At 44.6% G+C, this 17,984-nt stretch overlaps 1 protein-coding gene and 1 pseudogene across 1 annotated transcript in view; one reads left to right on the top strand and one right to left on the bottom strand.

The window, feature by feature from the left end:
- Positions 1-6,733, top strand: part of LOC101025570 (T cell activation inhibitor, mitochondrial) — a 47,992-nt gene extending 41,259 nt beyond the window's left edge. Inside the window, exon 8 of the mRNA XM_031663423.1 lies at positions 4,716-6,733. Coding sequence (XP_031519283.1) covers positions 4,716-4,956 — 241 coding nt within the window. The 3' untranslated portion in view covers positions 4,957-6,733. The remainder of the gene's footprint in view (positions 1-4,715) is intronic.
- A 7,376-nt stretch (positions 6,734-14,109) lies between these two features.
- On the bottom strand, positions 14,110-15,260 carry LOC116273783 (annotated as a pseudogene).
- Positions 15,261-17,984: the final 2,724 nt, after the last annotated feature.

Genomic DNA, 17,984 nt, shown 5'->3' with positions numbered 1-17,984 from the left:
TCTGCCTCCTGGAATTGTTTCTAGTAGGAGATGTGAGTGCTATAAATTTGCCAGTGGTAGCTGCAGCACAATCCAGTGGGAAAAGCCAAAGCTGACACCTGGGAGCATAGCGGACAAGGGAAGGCAACAGCAGGGAACAGGATGGAAGCTGTAGAGAATGCCATTCCACATGTCCATGGAGGGAAGTTTCAAGGAGAAGAGAGGAGGACAGGGTAATGGGACCTGGTTGTTTAGCAGGGTGCCAGTGGAAGCAGTTCTCCTGCCTCACTGTTCATTTGAGGTTCAGTTTCCACAAAGTGCTCATTTTAAAAGCCAGGAATTTTAAATATAGAGAGAGGCTAGGTTTGGTGGCTCACACCTGTAATCTCAGAACTTTGGGAGGCCAAGGTGGGCAGATCACTTGAGGTGAAACCCTATCTCTACTAAAAATATGAAAATTAGCCAGGCGTGGTGGTGCACACCTGTAATCCCAGCTACTCAGGAGGCTGAAGCAGGAGAATCACTTGAACCCGGGAGGCAGAGGTTGCAGTGAGCCAAGATCACACCATTGCACTCCAGCCTGGGCGACAGAGCGAGACTCTGTCTCAGAAAAATAAATAAATAGAAGGGATGGCAACTAACCATGGAAGCCATTCTTTTAGCAAGAGACAACGAGATCATTTTATGTATAAAATAAATGAAGGAGCAGCATCTCTTTTGTTTTCCTTATAGAACTGATGACAACTCAGTAGGCCAGATCCTATCACCTCTTGATTGGCTGCTAAGTATTTGTTAGTGCTATTTCTTTTCTCAATTTTACGTCTGCTTTAACCCTCAAGAGCAATTCTAGCCAACTGTTAATCATTAGGACTGATGATTTTGTTTGCTATAACCTATCAGCTGCTTTTTCTCTTTTTCTCTATGACCATTTTATAGCTTTCGAGTAATGCTGTTACATTGTGAGAAAGCAAAGTAAAAAGAAAAACATTCAAATAGGTCAATTTGTGAATGTTCCGTCCTACCAGTTGCTCAGGCGAATAAAAACCAGCGAGTCATCTTGATTCCTCTCCCCTGTCTCACTCCCTACCCCAGTCCACCTTCAGAGCAGACCCGGAAAGAAACTCACCTCTTCTCTTTTCCTTTCCTGCTGCACCTGGTCTGAGCCTCCATCATTTTGTGATGGCCTCTTGTCTGGTCTTCAGGCTTCCACACTCAGCACCTCCCCAACCCGCGGTGGACTCTCATCAGAGCAGCAGTGGGAACCTAGTCAGAGCTGTCACTCCTCTGCCCAGTGCCCACAGACCCTCTGCCCACTCTCTTGCTTGTCTCAGCTCAGCTCCTGGGACTCTCCTCTCACTCGTTCTGCTCCAGCCTTTTTATCCTCCTCGAGCACTCTTGACATGTGTCCGCTCCTGGGCCTGTGTGCTTTCACCCAGCCTGAGGTCCTCCTTCCTCAGAAATTGCAGCTTCCTCAGGCCCTGCTCACATTCCACCTTCTCTGGCCACACAACTTGCAGCATGGAGCCCCCACCCTCTGCTGCACTCTCCTCTCCACCTCAGCCGGCCTGCCTTTCTCCATCCACCTCAACAAATTTGCTGTTTCCTTATTAATGTGTTTTCTCTCTCTCTCCTTCCCAAAAGAAGGTAAGCTCGCTGAGGGCAGACTTCAGTCTATTTTGCTCCCTCCAGTGCCAACTGGGATGGGTGCCTGGCACACAGGGGGCCTTCAGGAAATACCCGTTGACCTTTCACCTGCTTCCTTAGCCTTTTTCTGGCTCTGGGCCCCAGAGTCCTCATCCCTATACTTAGCCCCCAAGGAGAGGAAGCACTTGCTGCTAGTCCCAACCTTCCTTCCTGCTCAGTCATCATCCTTGTGCCCCTGACTCTGGGCCCAGGAGCCTCTCCTCGCCTTTGCTGTCTTTCCTTCCTTTGCTCTGCTGTCCCTGCCCTAGTAAGACACCTTCATTATATTCGCAGAGCAGTGATGCAGACTAACTTCTTTCCTTCCATGAAGCATGTTCCTAGAGAGTGGTTTTCAGATACTTTTTAACTTATAAGGTAGATTCTTAAGTGGAAACATAGTTTATTTTATTAGGTTCGTGCAAAAGGAATTGCAGTTTTTTGCCATTAAAAAAATGGCAAAAACTGCAATTCCTTTTACACCAACCTAACAAAAAAGAGTAAAGCTCTCAGTTGTTCTAGTTCAAAAGAAAAGGAGCCAGAGGCCACCCATGCTCACAGGGTCCTCAGAGTAGCAGCTGTGCAGGACCCTCAGCTTGCTGAACAGGTAAAAAAAAAAAAAGGGGGGGGGAAAGCGCACACTCTTCTAAGCTGGTATGTACAACCCAAAACTGTATGACTGGTTGGTCCTGTCTCTTGGCACTGCCTGGCTGGCATGTAGACAGTGTTTGCTGCCTGTGGAGCCCCCAGTCCTTTAGAGGCTGGTGATAGCCTAGTTCGCAGTTCTTCTGTAGGGTGGTAACAACCCAGAGTTAACTGCGCCTGAGGATCAGCCAGCTCTCCCTCGCAGGGGCATTTCCCACTTATGTTTTTGTAGTAACCCACTCAGATGTTTCCTTTTACTCTGTATCATATATTTCAAATTTTAAAATCACTTAGATAAGTTGGAAACAATCAAAATGTACAGTAATAGAAGAATGTTTAAGTAGTTCTGATGCATGTAGTAGAAACCGTGACTAAAGGCTGGGCATGGTGGCTCACACTTATAATCCCAGCACTTTGGCAGGCTAAGGCAGGAGGATCACTTGAGCCCAGGAGTTCAAGACCAGCCTGGGCTACATGGTGAGACCTCATCTCTACAAAAAATTTAAAAATTAGCTGGGTATGGTGGTGTGCATCTGTAGTCTCAGCTTCTTGGGAAGCTGAGGCAGGAGGTTTGCCTAAGCCTGGGTGGTCAAGGCTGCAGTGAACCATGGTCACGACACTGATACTCCAGCCTGGGCAACAGCGAGACCCTATCTCAAGGCCAGGCACGGTGGCTCACACCTGTAATTCCAGCACTTCGGGAGGCTGAGCGGGGTGGATCACCTAAGGTCAGGAGTTCAAGACCAGCCTGGCCAACATGGCAAAACCCTGCCTCTACTAAAAATACAAAAAATAGCCGGGCGTGGTGGTGCATGCATGTAATCCCAGCTACTTGGGAGGCTGAGGCAGGATAATTGCTTGAACCTGGGAAGCAGAGGTTACAGTGAGCCAGGATCACGCCACTGCACTCCAGCCTGGGCAACAGAGTAAGACTCCATCTCAGGAAAAAAAAAAAAAAAAAAAATTTCCTGCTGACTGTAGAGGCACCCAAGGATGAGGAAAGGCTTGTACATGTTATTTTCCTGTTGAGGGGACAGCCCTGGGGAACCTTAACAAGGGCTGCCTTCTCAATGCTTTTCTAAGATTGCACCTCAGAAGAACTGATGGGTTCTCCTGTGTAAAGCTTGTGACCCATGGGTCTGGGAAACCCTAGGATGAGACTGTAAGCTTCTAAAAGGAATGAGAATGAGAGTCTTGCCCAGATTTTAAAGATAATTGTTGGAGAACTATGCAGTAACATGGTCACACTGCAAGGCTTCTCATTTCTAAGCATCGTTGTTAATATCTTTTCTTGACAAGTGAAAAATACCTTTACAGAAAAAGTTACTCATCCCCTCCTATTGATAGAAGTTTAAGGGTTCTTTCTGTCTAATCCTGGAGAGATTAGAAGCAGGCCCAGCTGTGAAACATTTTCAGCACCATCAGCCCTGACTGCTGTCTGTCTGCTTGATTGAATCTCTAAGCAGCACTGTGTAGGAGAGTAATCTTACAGAAAAAGCAAACAGCACTTGAGAAAGTGATCAGTATTATAGGCCAGGATAACTAACTGCTATGACTATTTCTGTTTTTTACTGTCTAGTTTATGGAAATTTTATAGTACCTACTTTTCTATGCAGAGTTTAAGGGTAATTAAATGTAAGATATTTAGACATTTTAAACCAATGAAGTATTTTAAATAGACTGGCTCAGGGACGCGACCATGGCAGTTTTGCCATGTTGTTAAATGGGCTTGCTGAGTAACTCATGTGTTGGTCTAGATGTAGCGCATTGAATCCACTTATCAAAACACCATATCCCTAAGCACTTGCCACCTGTGGGAGAAAGTATTTGAGACACTGAGTTCTGCCTAGAGTTGTATACTTTGTAGACCTGAACTGAAGCCCCTGATGGAATAAGAGAGTTGTAACCCCAGGCAGAGGGGAGGGAACAGACAGAGGACTGGTGAGGTAGGAGAGGAAGAGTGAAGAGAACCTGTCCTCCTCAGGGTCCTGGTTTTCCGTGAGTCTGCTTTTATCTGGGAAATCTTTAGACAGCATTACTGCCCAAGGGTTAAACTTTTGGTGGGTCCTAAAACTAGGGGTTTTATAGTCTTCATTTTCTGCTTCCTTCAGTCACTAACAGCTGCTAGGTAAGGCAATATAAGAGCTTTTTTAAATTTTATGTTATTTTTAGCCCTTTACTGCTAAAAATGTTACCAAATACTTTTAGAGATCCATGTGACAGAAACTCAAAAGATTTAACACATGATGGCTATTGGCATGTCTTCCAAACGTATAATTTGGCCTTTGTGGGTGGCATTTTCGGTGTTGTGAGTGCAGAGTTATGGCCCCAATATGTAAGAATATATTTACATTATGTGTTCTTTTATTTGGTTATAGCTTATGACAATATTTTTATTTTCTATATAATAGGTTAAAGGTTATTGAAAATGAATTGATACAGGCATCAACAAAGAAATTTTCTTTGGAGAAGTTATATAAAGAGCCCAGCATTTCTAGTACACAAATGGTGGATTGTTGTAAGAGACTTCTAGAACAATCACTGCCTTACCTACATGGGATGCACCTCTGCATTTCACATTTTTACTCTGTTATGCAAGATGGAGACCTTTGTATTCCTTGGAATTGGAAGAATGGAGAAGCCATTAAGTAACACAGAAATCTGTTTTATTTTTTTAAGAGATAAGAAAGGAACTTAAATTAAAAATATTTAAATCCACAGTTTGATATAACAGTATTATTTACATATCATAAGAACAAAGTTTCTAACTGCTGCTTTAAAAGTAGACTTTTAAAAAAAAAAAGTTAATTTCTGCTAGGAAATGTGTTTTAAAAAGATTTTATAGGCCAGGCGTGGTGACTTATTCTCGCGGTCCCAACTACTTAGGGAGGTTAAGATAGGATCACTTGAGCCCAGGAGGCCAAGGTTGCAGTGAGCCCAGATGGCACCATTGCCCTCCAGCCTGAGCAACAGAACAAGACCCTGTCTCAAAAAATAATAATAATAATTTGAAATAAATAAGTAACTAATAAAAAGATTTTATATCCCAGTCTTATGATGTTGGTTGACAAAGGTAGATAAAAAGATGTTAGAATGAAAGAACATATTTTTAGTGATATGTAAATGAAGGATTCTACAATAGTCATATATTTTTATATGAATGAATGTTGGGTTGGGCTGGAGAGGTATGTGTGTATAAATACAAAGGTCTCACATTCAGAGTACAGCTCTGAAATAATGGAACTCTTGTCTGCAATTCAACATGCATCTGTATAGTTACATCTCATGTAAATATGCACACACATATTTTGCAGCCAGTAATTGACAGTTAATGTCCAAAACAGGTGATTGATAGGTAGCAAAAATTAGATAACCACCAGTTATGCCCAAGAGAAAGACTGGAAGGACTAAAAGCAGTTGAATATGTGGTACTGACACTGTCATAAGCAGTCTGATAACCAGTTTATTAAAACGTGCATTAATGGAGAATTTAATTTTAAACCCATAATTTCTCCTATCCATTAAAATATTATAATTATTAGTAGTATGAAACCAACAGGAAATGTTTTTGAATCATTTAGCGAGATGACTCATTTGTTTCATGGGCAAACACTATCCAGGAAAATCCTTGCCTGTTTCCCAAAGAGCTCTAAGAAATAGAATCAAGTGTAAAATGGTTCAGACCATTCCGGATTTCTTTTCACTCTTCTCAACCCTGATCTTCCTGTTCTTACTGATGTTTGAAACCCTTTCATTAGCCCCGGCCTGGTTAAAGCCCCTCAGAGTCACCTCTCATTCATAGCAATACAATTTAACCCCAAGTGGTTGATGGTGTCCCCAGCACGGCCGAGAGACCTGATCTCTGGATTCAGTGCTTTTAGCTCTTCGGGTTTACCCTAAGATTCCATCAGGCAATATTTTTAACCAATCCAAAAGCTCTTCAGGTCATTTCTGAAGAGGACAAGGTGAATCCTGGCTTGGAACACCATTTTTGGGCTCTTGCTGCTGAATGAATCAGAAAGGAATTTTTTCTGAAAAGCATTAGAAAGTAAAGGAGATGTTAAAATCAGTTCTTGCAGATTTATCTAAGACACTGATTATTTTAAAAGCTTTTACATTCAAATGTGTATTCAAAAGAAGTACTGATTTGTAATTATTATAGTTTGTGTATATCATCCCTTTTAACTGTGCCTAACAACTCTACTTAAATTTTGATTTCTAGTGTAACAAATGTTTCCTGTAAAGATTTTCCAGAGCCAAATAATGGGAGTGAAAAATTCCTTAAGTGTTATATAAGAAAATATATTAGAAAATCAGGTTTGGATTATACCATTTCCAAAATATACTAATATAGAATCCTCAGTAATATGTTTGAATTGGATTTTGTCTCAGAAATAATTGTTACATAATAAAGAATACATCAACCAGATAACTGTTTTTTTTCTTGTTACCCAACTGTTAGTAGTTTTAGAACTATTGCAGTATAATAGGAAATTAGAAGAAATTGGTACTTGTATATGCCTGTTTGACTTCCTCTCCCACTCTAACATGAAAGAGAAAATTCTGTCCCACCACTGAAAGCTGGCACAGGAGCAGACCCCTCTCACTGTTTCTACAAAGTCTCGGGTGAGAAGTGGTCTCCAAAGGGACCTGAGCTCTAGCTCAGGCCTGTCCCATGGGAGAAACAGGCCTGCACTCCCCTGCCCAGGCTGTCACGGCAGGAAAGCATATGTGCGTCCCTAGGACAGGTTCTTACCAGGCCCTACTTCCTCCTTTCTCTTAAAGGACTCCACCTCCAGGCAGCCTTCCTGAGCTAATAAGAGGGTGGTGGGCTTTCAGAAGTGGCCAGGTGGGACAAAAGGGACCAGGGCTATCTCAAGGGCCAGCTCACCTTTGGCATCTCTAGGGAGTAAGTGTATATCACAGATAGAGGTCCCCAGAGTTAACCCCCTCCAGCTTAGGTCACTGTCGCAGCAACCTGATGCCCCTGTGTCCCCCATGCTAACTTGACCTCTTTCATGGAGCCTGCCACCCCGACCCCTGCTGCCCTGGAGAATTCTGCCCAGGCTTCCCTGCAACAAACCAAGCAGATCAAATTAGTCCCATGGAGACTGATGGGCCCCAAGGCCGCAGGCTCCTCTGTAGGGGACCATGGTCCTGGCAACCTCCTACCCACAGGCCAAGGTACAGGAGCCACAGAGGCATCCAGTGAGGCCTGGCAACTGGCTAACCATGAAGTGCCTACCCTGTTCCAAGACCACCCTCATACCTGTCATAAGCAGTCTGATAACCAGTTTATTAAAACATGTGCAGTTGCTTGGACAGCAGGGCTGACCCAGGACAAGTGCATCTATTAGGCTGGTCTTCGGGGTGCTGGGGTGGGGGCAGGGGCACTTCAGGGATAGGAAGGAGAGGCCTGTGTGTTCCAGAAGTACAGAGGAACCTGGTGCTGACTGCAGTCAACCCAGATGTGATGACCTTTCTACCCGCCCTCTTTGATGTCTTGGTGCTGGCTGCTGTCTTTGGCCGGGTAAGCTCATGGTCTAGGCTCTTGGGGTCCCCTCACTGGGCCTGCCCACTGCCTGCAGATAGGGGAGCCTATGGGCCAGGACTGTCCTTGGCTTCCCCTTCCAGATCGTGGGTTCAAACACCATTCCTGGGTTCCACCACCACCAAGCCTCAGCGGTGTCCTGATGGCCACAGGAGCTGCTGGGGCTTTCTAGGTTAAGACCCTTGCCTATCCCTGTGTTCCCCCGCTGCAGTACGGGGGCTGCAGGGATCAGCCTCAGTCTCTGCCCTGGGAGCCTGCCTTACCTTGCCCGGGCATCCCCACACCTCCCCTGGAAGACCCCCCACACCCAGTGGCTCTGATCCACTGTAGAGCAGCCAGGGCCCCCGTTGCTCACACCCTCTGGCCTGAGGCTGACTGGCATTGTAGCTGGGTTTGGGGGTCAGGGCTGGGGGTGGGCCTTGCCCTCAACAGCCCCCACTCCCACTCTGACCCCTTTTCAATCCTCCTCTTGTGGGCTCTATCCTTGGACCCTCCCAGCTCCTCATACCGGATGACTTTCTAAATATCCAGAAATCACTTTTTAAAATACCAGCTTCGGGACTAGGAGTGCCTAGAGCAGACCAAGAAGGCTATGGCCAGGCGGGGGCCCTGCCTCCCAGACTTCTGAAAAGGCAGAATCTAGGCCCAGAAGTTGCTGTGGGACCAGAGAGCTGGGGCTAGGAGCATCTGCACGGGCTCCATGAGGAGGGGAGGCAGGTTTCAGATCAGGGCATGCAGAGGCAGTGAGCCCAAGGGAGGAGGCAGGTGGACAGATGGAGGGGGCCTACAGAGGGAAGGAGGTACTGACTGAGGTCTGGGATGACCATCTCTACCAAGAGGCCCCCTGCATCCCCCAGGATGTGCAGACCCTGGCGCACACAGTCCCACATGAGAGCCTGGGCTGGCACCACCCTGAAGAAGGTGGCACCCACTCTCGTGGTCAGTGGATCCAGCCTGGTGGGAGGATCATCCCACTTCAGGGGGCTGGGCAGCCTGAGGGGACTAAGGGAGGTCATCTCTTCCAGCCTCCTGCCCTCAACCCCAGAACCCAGGTCTGAGCCCTGGGCCACCCAGGGCCACCCTGGACCCACCAGAATTCCTCCACCACCACTTGGTCAAAGTTTTGTAGAGGTCTGAGGACAAGGGTCAGCTGGGGGATCAGGAGAGGATGAAGAGGGTCACAGCTCTAACAAAGTCTTGTCCAGTCATCCCCCATCTTCCCGAGGCCTCTTCCCTGACCTCCCTACTTCATCCCGCCACTTCACCCATCTCGTCAGCTGCCCCTGAAGTGCCCAGAAGTCAGGGCTGGTTTTGTCCTCCAAGGCCGTGGTGTAGTGCTGGCCTAGGATCTGCAGCCAAACTTCATACAGCACCAGCTCCGCCTTCTCCCCTAGAGAGATGGGGATGGAGGTGGCATCAGCCTGCACTCCCTCTCCTGGAAGCCGTGGGGTGAGACGCGCACCCAAACTCTAATGCTCCATCCAGGGGTCAGCTGCTGCTGGTCTAAAAACGAGATTTCTTGCTGCCTGTTTTTCTGTGACCCATGAGCTAAGAATGGCTTTTACATGTTTAAATGGTTGAAAACATGGAAAGTAGAATCTTATCTTGTGACACATGAGAAGTACATGACATGCAAACTTCCACATCCGTAAAGAAAGGTTTCTGGGAATGTGGCCATGCTCATTTGCTGACATGTTGTCTAGGGCTGCTTTCTTGCTACAGGGGAGGGCTTGAGTATGTGGTGATGGAGACTCAGTGGCCTGCAGAGCCTTAAAGAGTTTCCATCTGGCCCTTTACAGAAAACGCTTGCTAACCCCTACACTGATCCATCTAATGGAATATGCTGCAGACTCCGAGAGTTGATCCTAGTAGGAAATGTTGCTGACAATTTAACAGATGCTGCTTTTATGATTTATTTTGTCGCTGCTGTGGTGGGAGACATGTAGGAAAATTCACCCCCTGGGAGGAGGTCATGGTGGGGCTTGTGGCCATCAATGGTGAAGCCTCTTTAAGCAGATGCGTGGGGAGCTCTACTGTCTGCTGAGGGTGTTGTGATGGGCCCTCTGTGTTGAGGAATGAAGAGGGAACATGGCCTGTCTGCTGGGAACGGCTTTCTGGGGAGCAGAAGAGATGGTAGTTTGGGCCTGTGGAGGCAAAGGCCCAAACCAATCTGGTCTCTGGGGTGGCTGGCAGGGAGAGTAGCTGTGTAGGAGTGGGTGCGAGGGCAGAGCCCGAAGGAGGGCACCCCGACCACACTCCCAGGAGGCTGCGGTGGTGGGGGTGGGGCAGCACTGTAGGAGGACCAGTGCCTTCTGTGGCTGAGGGGTCCTTGGAGAGCAGCTCCAGGCTGGGCGTACCTGGGACTGATTTCACCCAGCGCTCTCCCAACCTGGGTGTGGAACAGCTCTCCGTGTTAGGATGGCATGAGCTTGCAGAAGTCATCCTATCAGGAGGCCTCAAGAGGAGATATGGGTTACTTGCAGCCCTGCACTGGGGCAGAGCTGAGGGGTTTTGCCTGTGACTTGGTGGGACAGATCTTGTCATGCATGTGAGGACTCAGTGAGGTCCTGGGCAATCGGAGAGGTGACGGGACCCTCTTGTCCCTCTGATCTTGACTGCTTCTCGCCTATGTCCAGCACCTTGCTGAAACTCTATGCCCCGTTCCTCTCTGTGGCCCCAACACATGAGCAAGTATTGTCTGAAGAAAATTCTGCCCATTCTCGAGAAGGGGAACACCGAGGTTTAGAGAGGGGAAGAGCCTGATGGCCCAGAGACACACAGGGATCACAGCCCTACTAAAAACACAGAAATTAGCTGGTGCAGTGGCACAGGCCTGTAATTCCAGCTACTAGGGAGGCTGAGGCACAGTTATTACTTGAACCCAGGAGGCAGAGTTTGCATGAGCCATGATCTCACCACTGCACTCCAGCCTGTGCAACAGAGTGTGACCCTCTCTCAAAAAAAAAAGTTAAAACCCATTTGTCCAGTATAACATTTTTCAAAATATATACTCAAACATAGAGAAGTCTAGAAATGTCACCAATGGTAATTTCAGGAAAGAATTCTAAGGTGACTTGTTTTGGTTATCTGCATTTTTTTTTCTTTTATTTTTTGGACACAGGGTCTTGCTCTGTCACCCAGGCTGGAGTGCAGTGACCCCATCGGGGATCACTGTAGCCTTGACCTCACAGGCTTAAGCCATCCTCCCACCTCAGTCTCCTGAGTAGCTGGGATTACAGTCACATGCCACCACACCTGGCTAATTTTTGGATTCTTGTATTTTTTGCAGAGATGGGTTTTGCCATGTTGCTCAAGCTGGTCTTAAGTGATTCACCCACCTCGGCCTCCCAGAGTGCTGGGGTTACAAGTGTGAGCCGTGTGGGCCAGGCCTATTTTCTATAATGACCATGACCATGGATTTCATGTGCCAGTGTTTTTCTAACAATAATATTTACAAAGCATACTATGAAAAATATTCAGAGAAAAAGAAGAATACAAAATTGTAAAACTCATATATAACTAGTTTGTTTGTTTTTCTTTTTTAAAGGAAGAAAGAAACAAAGTAGATTGTCCAGGAAGATAGTTACTTCCACTTTGTATTTCTCTGGTGAACTCATTAGGAACCCAAAAAAGTTCCAGGAGTAAAATCACGAGGTCAGAGTACCCCGGCTTTAACTTCTGGTTCAGAGAATCCTAACAACTTACATTGTCACCAGCAAGTTCTTTGACTACTTGAGCAAATCTCACCTTAAATCAATTCTCGCCTGACATTAACTGCTCAGCTTTCCGCTGATACGTTGATTCCAGGAGGCTCCTTGAGTTCTGTGTGTTCAGCTGGCCTCCAGTGGCCCCATTATTATTTTCTGCCAGGTAAAGGTCAGTCACCTGCACACAGATCTCATCACTCACGATATGCTGCAGCTGGAATCAAACAAAGGCAAGCTGTTAGTGAACACATAAAACGTTTCTCCATTATACAGCAACTCAAAAAAGGTTTTGATTTCTTTTGCTAGCAGTTTTAGAAAATTAATCATGCAAACCACTGTATCATTCTCTTGGAGAATAATCAAGCCAAGATTTTCAACCATCTCAGTGGTCCATTGAAAAATTTTCATATCTATTTAAAATCAAAACCAGAGAGAATTCAGGTTAATGTATTTCTTGTTGTTGTTGTTGTTGTTTTTTGAGACAGAGTCTCACTCTGTCACCAGGCTGAAGTGCAGTGGCTTGATCTCGGCTCACCGCAACCTCTGAATCCTTGGTTCAAGCGATTCTCCTGCTTCAGCCTGCTGAGTAGCTGGAATTACAGGCACACGCCACCACCCACAGTGAATAATTTGTACTTTTAGTAGAGACGGGTTTCACCGTACTTGCCAGGATGGTCTCGATCTCCTGACCTCGTGATCTGCCCGCCTCGGCCTCCCAAAGTGCTGGGATTACAGGTGTGAGCCACAGAGCCTGGCCTAATGTACTGTTTATTTAAAATTCTAAGGATCTTTAAATAATTTTCCATGGATCATAGTTTTATTACATTTTAAAATCATTTAGAATTTGCTTTCACACATATTCTCCCTCACTTGATCCTCACAACTGCCCTGGGAAGCAGGTTGGAGACAGAGTAGGGGCCTGTTAGGAGACAGATTTACACAATGCATAAGAAAGCTCACTGTGAGCCGGGTGAGGAAGGCAGCCTTGGAGAATCATGAATGCAGTATCTATGTCTATATTCCCAGCCCAACTACAAAGCCTGAAATTCATTAGGTATTTAAGAAACAGCTGCTGAATTATTGCCTAGGGGTGCTCAGTTGAAGAAGCACAATTGGGACTAACAGTCATGCTTCCTGACTCCTGCCCAATACTTTTACAAACACGTCACCTATTTTTCTATATCCGATAGAAAGTATAGTGCTTAAGTTGTACATGATGTTAATTCACTTTCAATACAGGTCAATCATGATTAACTCTCAGTAGCTTTTGTGACAAACTTAGTAAACTAGAAAGTTGAACCTTTCGGTGTTCCCATTCTCATGTCACAGGCTATTTCTGTTTTAAAATAAAAATCCTTCCACATGAAACTTTCTCCATCAAATTGACAGAGAAGTGAAAATAGATACAAGAAGAAAGCAAAACATTAATTTCAACATCGATTTGTCTATTTTGCTTTAAAAGTATAACCACCAAACCATTTTTAGGAAGATACATTCTTTTTGAAGTGTTAGAAACCATAATACCTATTCTTAACTTTAAGTCCTAAATGACCAGTATGTGTATTAGTAGATAACTGGACACAGTGTAAAGTCAGAAGGGTGACTGAGTGTGGCAGAAAGGGCAGTATGTCCAGCAACTGCAGATGGATAAATGACAATGAGTCCAGATAACGGATTCTGATACAACCGTTCAAATAATGCTCATGAGTACTTGATAACATCGGGAAAAGCTTAAGATACAGTGTTTTAGAAAAAAGGAAAGGTGAAAAAAAATAGATGGAAAGCATGACTTCAGTCTTGCATACAAATGCTTCCACTTTATCCTTTTTGTTTGTTTGATTACTTTTGAGACAGGGTCTCACTCTGTCGCCCAGGCTGGAGTACAGTGGCATCATGATCTCAGCTCACTGCGGCCTCTACTTCCTGGGCTCAAGCAATGCTCCCACCCCGGCCTCCTAAGTACCTGGGACTACAGGTATGTGCCACCATGCCCAGCTAACTTTTTGTATTATTAGTAGAGATGGAGTTTTGCCCTGTTGCCCAGTCTGGTCTCAAACTCCTGAGCTCAAGTGATCTGCCTGCTTCGGCCTCCTAAAGTGCTGGGATTATAGACATGAGCCACCACCTCTACTTTCTACTTTCTTGTTGAAGTAGACTGTATTACTGATTCCCCACCCGCACCCTCTTTTTGGATATCTGGCCCCTCCTCGAGTCTCCAGAAAGGGCAGCACTACAAGTCCAGGGACAACTAGGGAACTCCCACCCTCACTGCTAGGCAGATCAGATTCTCTCTCCTGCTCATTGGAAATGACACAAGAGTTTTCAATAGATTTTTTGCAGAGGAGCATCTGTATGGAAAGGTCCAGTAACACTGGGACCAGGGGTACTGCCAGGGCAAGCCAAAGCCTCAGAGGCTGGAGGAGCCTGGAGCACGTGCCGAATGTTCATCTACAGAGCAGAGCACAAGCATGGAGCAGAAGTCCAGAGTGAAGGCATGCAGGAGAGGAAAACCACCTCCCAGCCCAGGCAGGCCTTCCATGGTGTGGTCATATTTAGAGTTTTGTACTTAGATGTCTGTGAGGTTGCCTGTTGTATTCTTAATACAAATTCCACTTAAGCCAGCCTAGAATAGGTCAAGATAAATGTAATGACTTGACTTGGCTGGAGTGCAGTGGCGTGATCACGGCTCACTGTAGCCTCAACTTCCTGGGCTCAGGTGATCCACTTCTGCCTCTCGAGTAGCTGGGACTACAGGTGTGAGCCAACTTGCCCAGTTAATTTTTTGTATTTTTCTCATGAAAATATTTTTCAGAAGAAATCTATATACATTGAATATCACTGATTGCTTTTTCTTCGTCTTCTGTGAATGTGTAGGTGTTTGAGTCTCTTGTATTTCTTCTTTTACACAGGATATGGGCTGTTTGAAAACTATTTCATTATCTTCATCATCATCATTCATTTCAGCCACTTCAGATTTTCATTTCTTTAAAAATGTTGATGTACAAACCAGTGTGGGGCCGTAGATATCCACTGTCTTCTCAGGAGTGTCAGAAGTGCCTAAAACCTTTTTCTTCTTACATAAAACCTGGGCTATTGTAGACATCTGACAATTCATTTTTGAAATACTTTCCATTTTCTGTAAAATCAAAGAAGAAAAATCATAATCAATTCCTTTTTAAGCTGATTTCTTACTGAGTAATCCTTCTTTCTTTTTAAATCGCTCCTCCTTCCGTAGCTTTTGTGTAAGTGCTGATTCTAATTATACATTTCACTGATGGATATGATGGCTGCTTAAATGGAATATTCCAGTCTTGAAAGAGTTCTTTCTATACTTTTTCAGGTGGCATAAAATGACTCTCCAAGAGTCTTTCACCAAACAGGTAGTTAGTTGTTCATTGTTTCAGCACCTATCTTGGCAAAATCCTCAGACTTAAACTCCACAAATGCATAGCGTTTGCTATTTCCCAGCCTTTTATTTCTGGATAGTCTGAACCTTGTAACAGTGCCTTGTAACTGGGAGAAATAGGAAAGGATCTGGGTTTCATTCAGTAGGTTAGGTAGGTGGCGCACATAGACTACTCCAGAAGAAAGTTGTTCTAGTTTTTGTGTTTGGTTTCGTTTCTGAGACGGAGTTTCACTCCTGTTGCCCAGGCTGGAGTGCGATGGCATGATCTCGACTCACCGCAACCTCTACCTCCTGGATTCAAGCGATTCTCCTGCCTTAGCCTCCTGAGTAGCTGAGATTACAGGCATGCACCACCACACCTGGCTAATTTTTGTATTTTTTGTAGAGACAGGGTTTCTCCCTGTTGGTCAGGCTGGTCTAGGACTCCTGGACCCAAGCGATCTGCCTGCCTTGGACTCCCAAAGTCCTGCGATTATAGGCATGAGTCACTGCACCCAGTCCAGCCTTGACTTTGAAATATATGTTGTACATTCAGTCAGCAGTGAACTCTGGGAGAACACCAAAGATGAGAAAAATGAGAGAAGAGATACCTCCAATGAAAGGTGTTAAGACCAGATGCTTGAACTTATGTTTTAAAAAGTCACTGCAGGTTGAGCACAGTGGCTGATGCCTGTAGACAGAGCACTTTGGGAGGCTGAAGTGGGTGAACCACTTGAGCCTAGAAGTTTGAGACCACCCTGGGCAACATGGCAAAACTCCATCTGTACACAAAATAAAATAAATTAGCCGGGCGCAGTGGCGCCTGTGGTCCCAGCTACTTGGGAGGCTAAGGTGGGAGGTTGAGGCTGCAGTGAGCTGAGATCCACCACTCCACTGCAGCTTGCATGACAGAGTGACACCCTGTCTTAAAAAAAAGACATCAGTGTTTTATGGTTTTCTGGGTGAAACTTCTGTTTCCATAAGAAAAAAAGGGGGTTGAGACAGTATGTATTACTAATTCAAAATCATAACCAGATGCTTAAAGTAAATCATTGTATCTATTGTTTCAAAAACCAACCTCAGGATTATTAAAAGTTAGTTTTATTGGATTTTTCTTTAAGCTGGGCTGGTTCACTCAGGTCTGTCACTTCCAAGCCCATGTTTTCCTACTTTTTAACCCTGTTTGAAGGAAAACTGCAGCTAAGATTATGATCCATCCTGAGATGAAAAGTTTCACACATACACACCACACACACCCCCCACCACAGTATGATGACACAGTGATCCAACCTGAGGCTAATGGTACCACTGCCAGCAAATGCACTTTTTCTTTATTCTAATTTTTTTCTTTATTTCTTCTAACAGCAGCAAATGCATTTAACCTTTTATTGAGATTCTCAACAGCTACCATTTGGTTTGTAGAGCAAATTGTTTGCAAAGTAACTTTTTTCCATTTTTGATACTTTAATGAAAATTATGTTCTTCAGTTTTAAATCTCCGTCCCTCTCCCAAAGGAAGACTAATAAGTAACTACCAAGTAATGATTATTTAGGAAAAGAACAAAAGCAAAAACAGCTTTCAAACACTTCTGGAACATGGGTAAGCTTCCAAAGTCAAGACCTTCTGGGCCCAGTGGAGGTGCTAGGCGGCCTCAGGACACCCTCAGCACTTCCCCATCCACAACATCCTCAATGGCGGGGAGCCATGTGCGGACCCCGGGGGCTTCCTGATCCACAAGCTCCCCTCTCCTTTTCCTCTCCACCCTTGCTGCTGGGCCTCCCCTCCAAATCTGCCTAAGGAAGGCAGCAGGGTCTTTAATACTGTTCGGCTTTGTCAGAAGGGAAAGCGCACTCTGGAAAGCTGAGAGATTTCCTGGTCCAGTCTAGAGGAGGAAAAAATACGCAGTGTAGCATAGATGGTTTCACTTGTCCACTCAGACACATGCTCATACTTATTAGATGGACGTATCAGATGCTTCAAAAGTCCTGATGTGTAGTAGTAGAACAAAACTTGCTTGTGAAAAAACAAGTTGCAAAATTATAAAAATGTCTGCAGCAGATCAGGCTCCTGATGACAAAGCTGGTTCTGCTAAGTAGTTATTTTGACATGCACAGCAGCTTTCCCTAGAAGTCTTGTGTTCTGGGGGTTTCATTTAGACCACAGGAAGTTGAAATCGAAGTTTAAAAGGTTCTCTGCTGACAAAATGTGCTATATCCATTGGTGGACTTCTACTCAGTAATGAAAGGAACAAACTACCAAAACCTGTCATATGTCATGGATCAACCTCAAAAACATTAGCTAAGTAAAAAAAAACCAGACAGGAGAACACATATTGTATAATTCCATTGATTTGAAATGTCCAGAAAAGGCAAGTTAATGGAGACCAAAATGGTCTGATTTACCTCAAGAGGTAGGGATTCAAGCACTCTAGAGTACATGTGATACATACATGAGAAAAAATAAGGAAAGAAATTTAAATGTAAATAAATGAAAATAATACTTCTCCCTGATTATAAAGAAAATCACATTCTTTTTGTAATAATTTGGAAGACAAAATATGAAGAAAAGTCTTTAATGTTGCCACTCAAAACATTCTGGTTTGTTGTTTTTTATACTTCTTTATGCATTTGAACATTTTAAAAAGTAGAATCATAATATATAGTCTTTTGTCACTATGTTTTGGGCATATTTCTATGGCAGTAAATATATCCTTGGCATCATCCTTTTTAAAAGCTTGATGTATATTAAGTTAATCATTGCCACCTCAGAAGTAAATTTTCTTATATATATATATTTTAATGGATGCAAGCAAGCATTTTTGGGCTGAATTCATAGAAGTAGAATTTCTGGAGGAAAATAACATAAAACACTTTTAAGATTTTTCATAGAAATTTTCAAATTATCCTGCAGAAAAATTGGTTCAGAGTTTATACTCCCAAAGTGGCAGAGCTCCAGTGTCCCCCTTTCATTTGTCCACTTTACTGGTATTTAAGGAGAAGATCTCATTGTTTTCATTACATTTCTTTGGTTTCTAGTG

The sequence above is a fragment of the Papio anubis genome, chromosome 2 (genome assembly GCF_008728515.1).
Source record: "Papio anubis isolate 15944 chromosome 2, Panubis1.0, whole genome shotgun sequence".
NCBI classification, from domain to species: Eukaryota; Metazoa; Chordata; class Mammalia; order Primates; family Cercopithecidae; genus Papio; species Papio anubis.
Note: the sequence above shows the minus strand (reverse complement) of the source record. Positions and strands in the feature narration are given on the sequence as shown.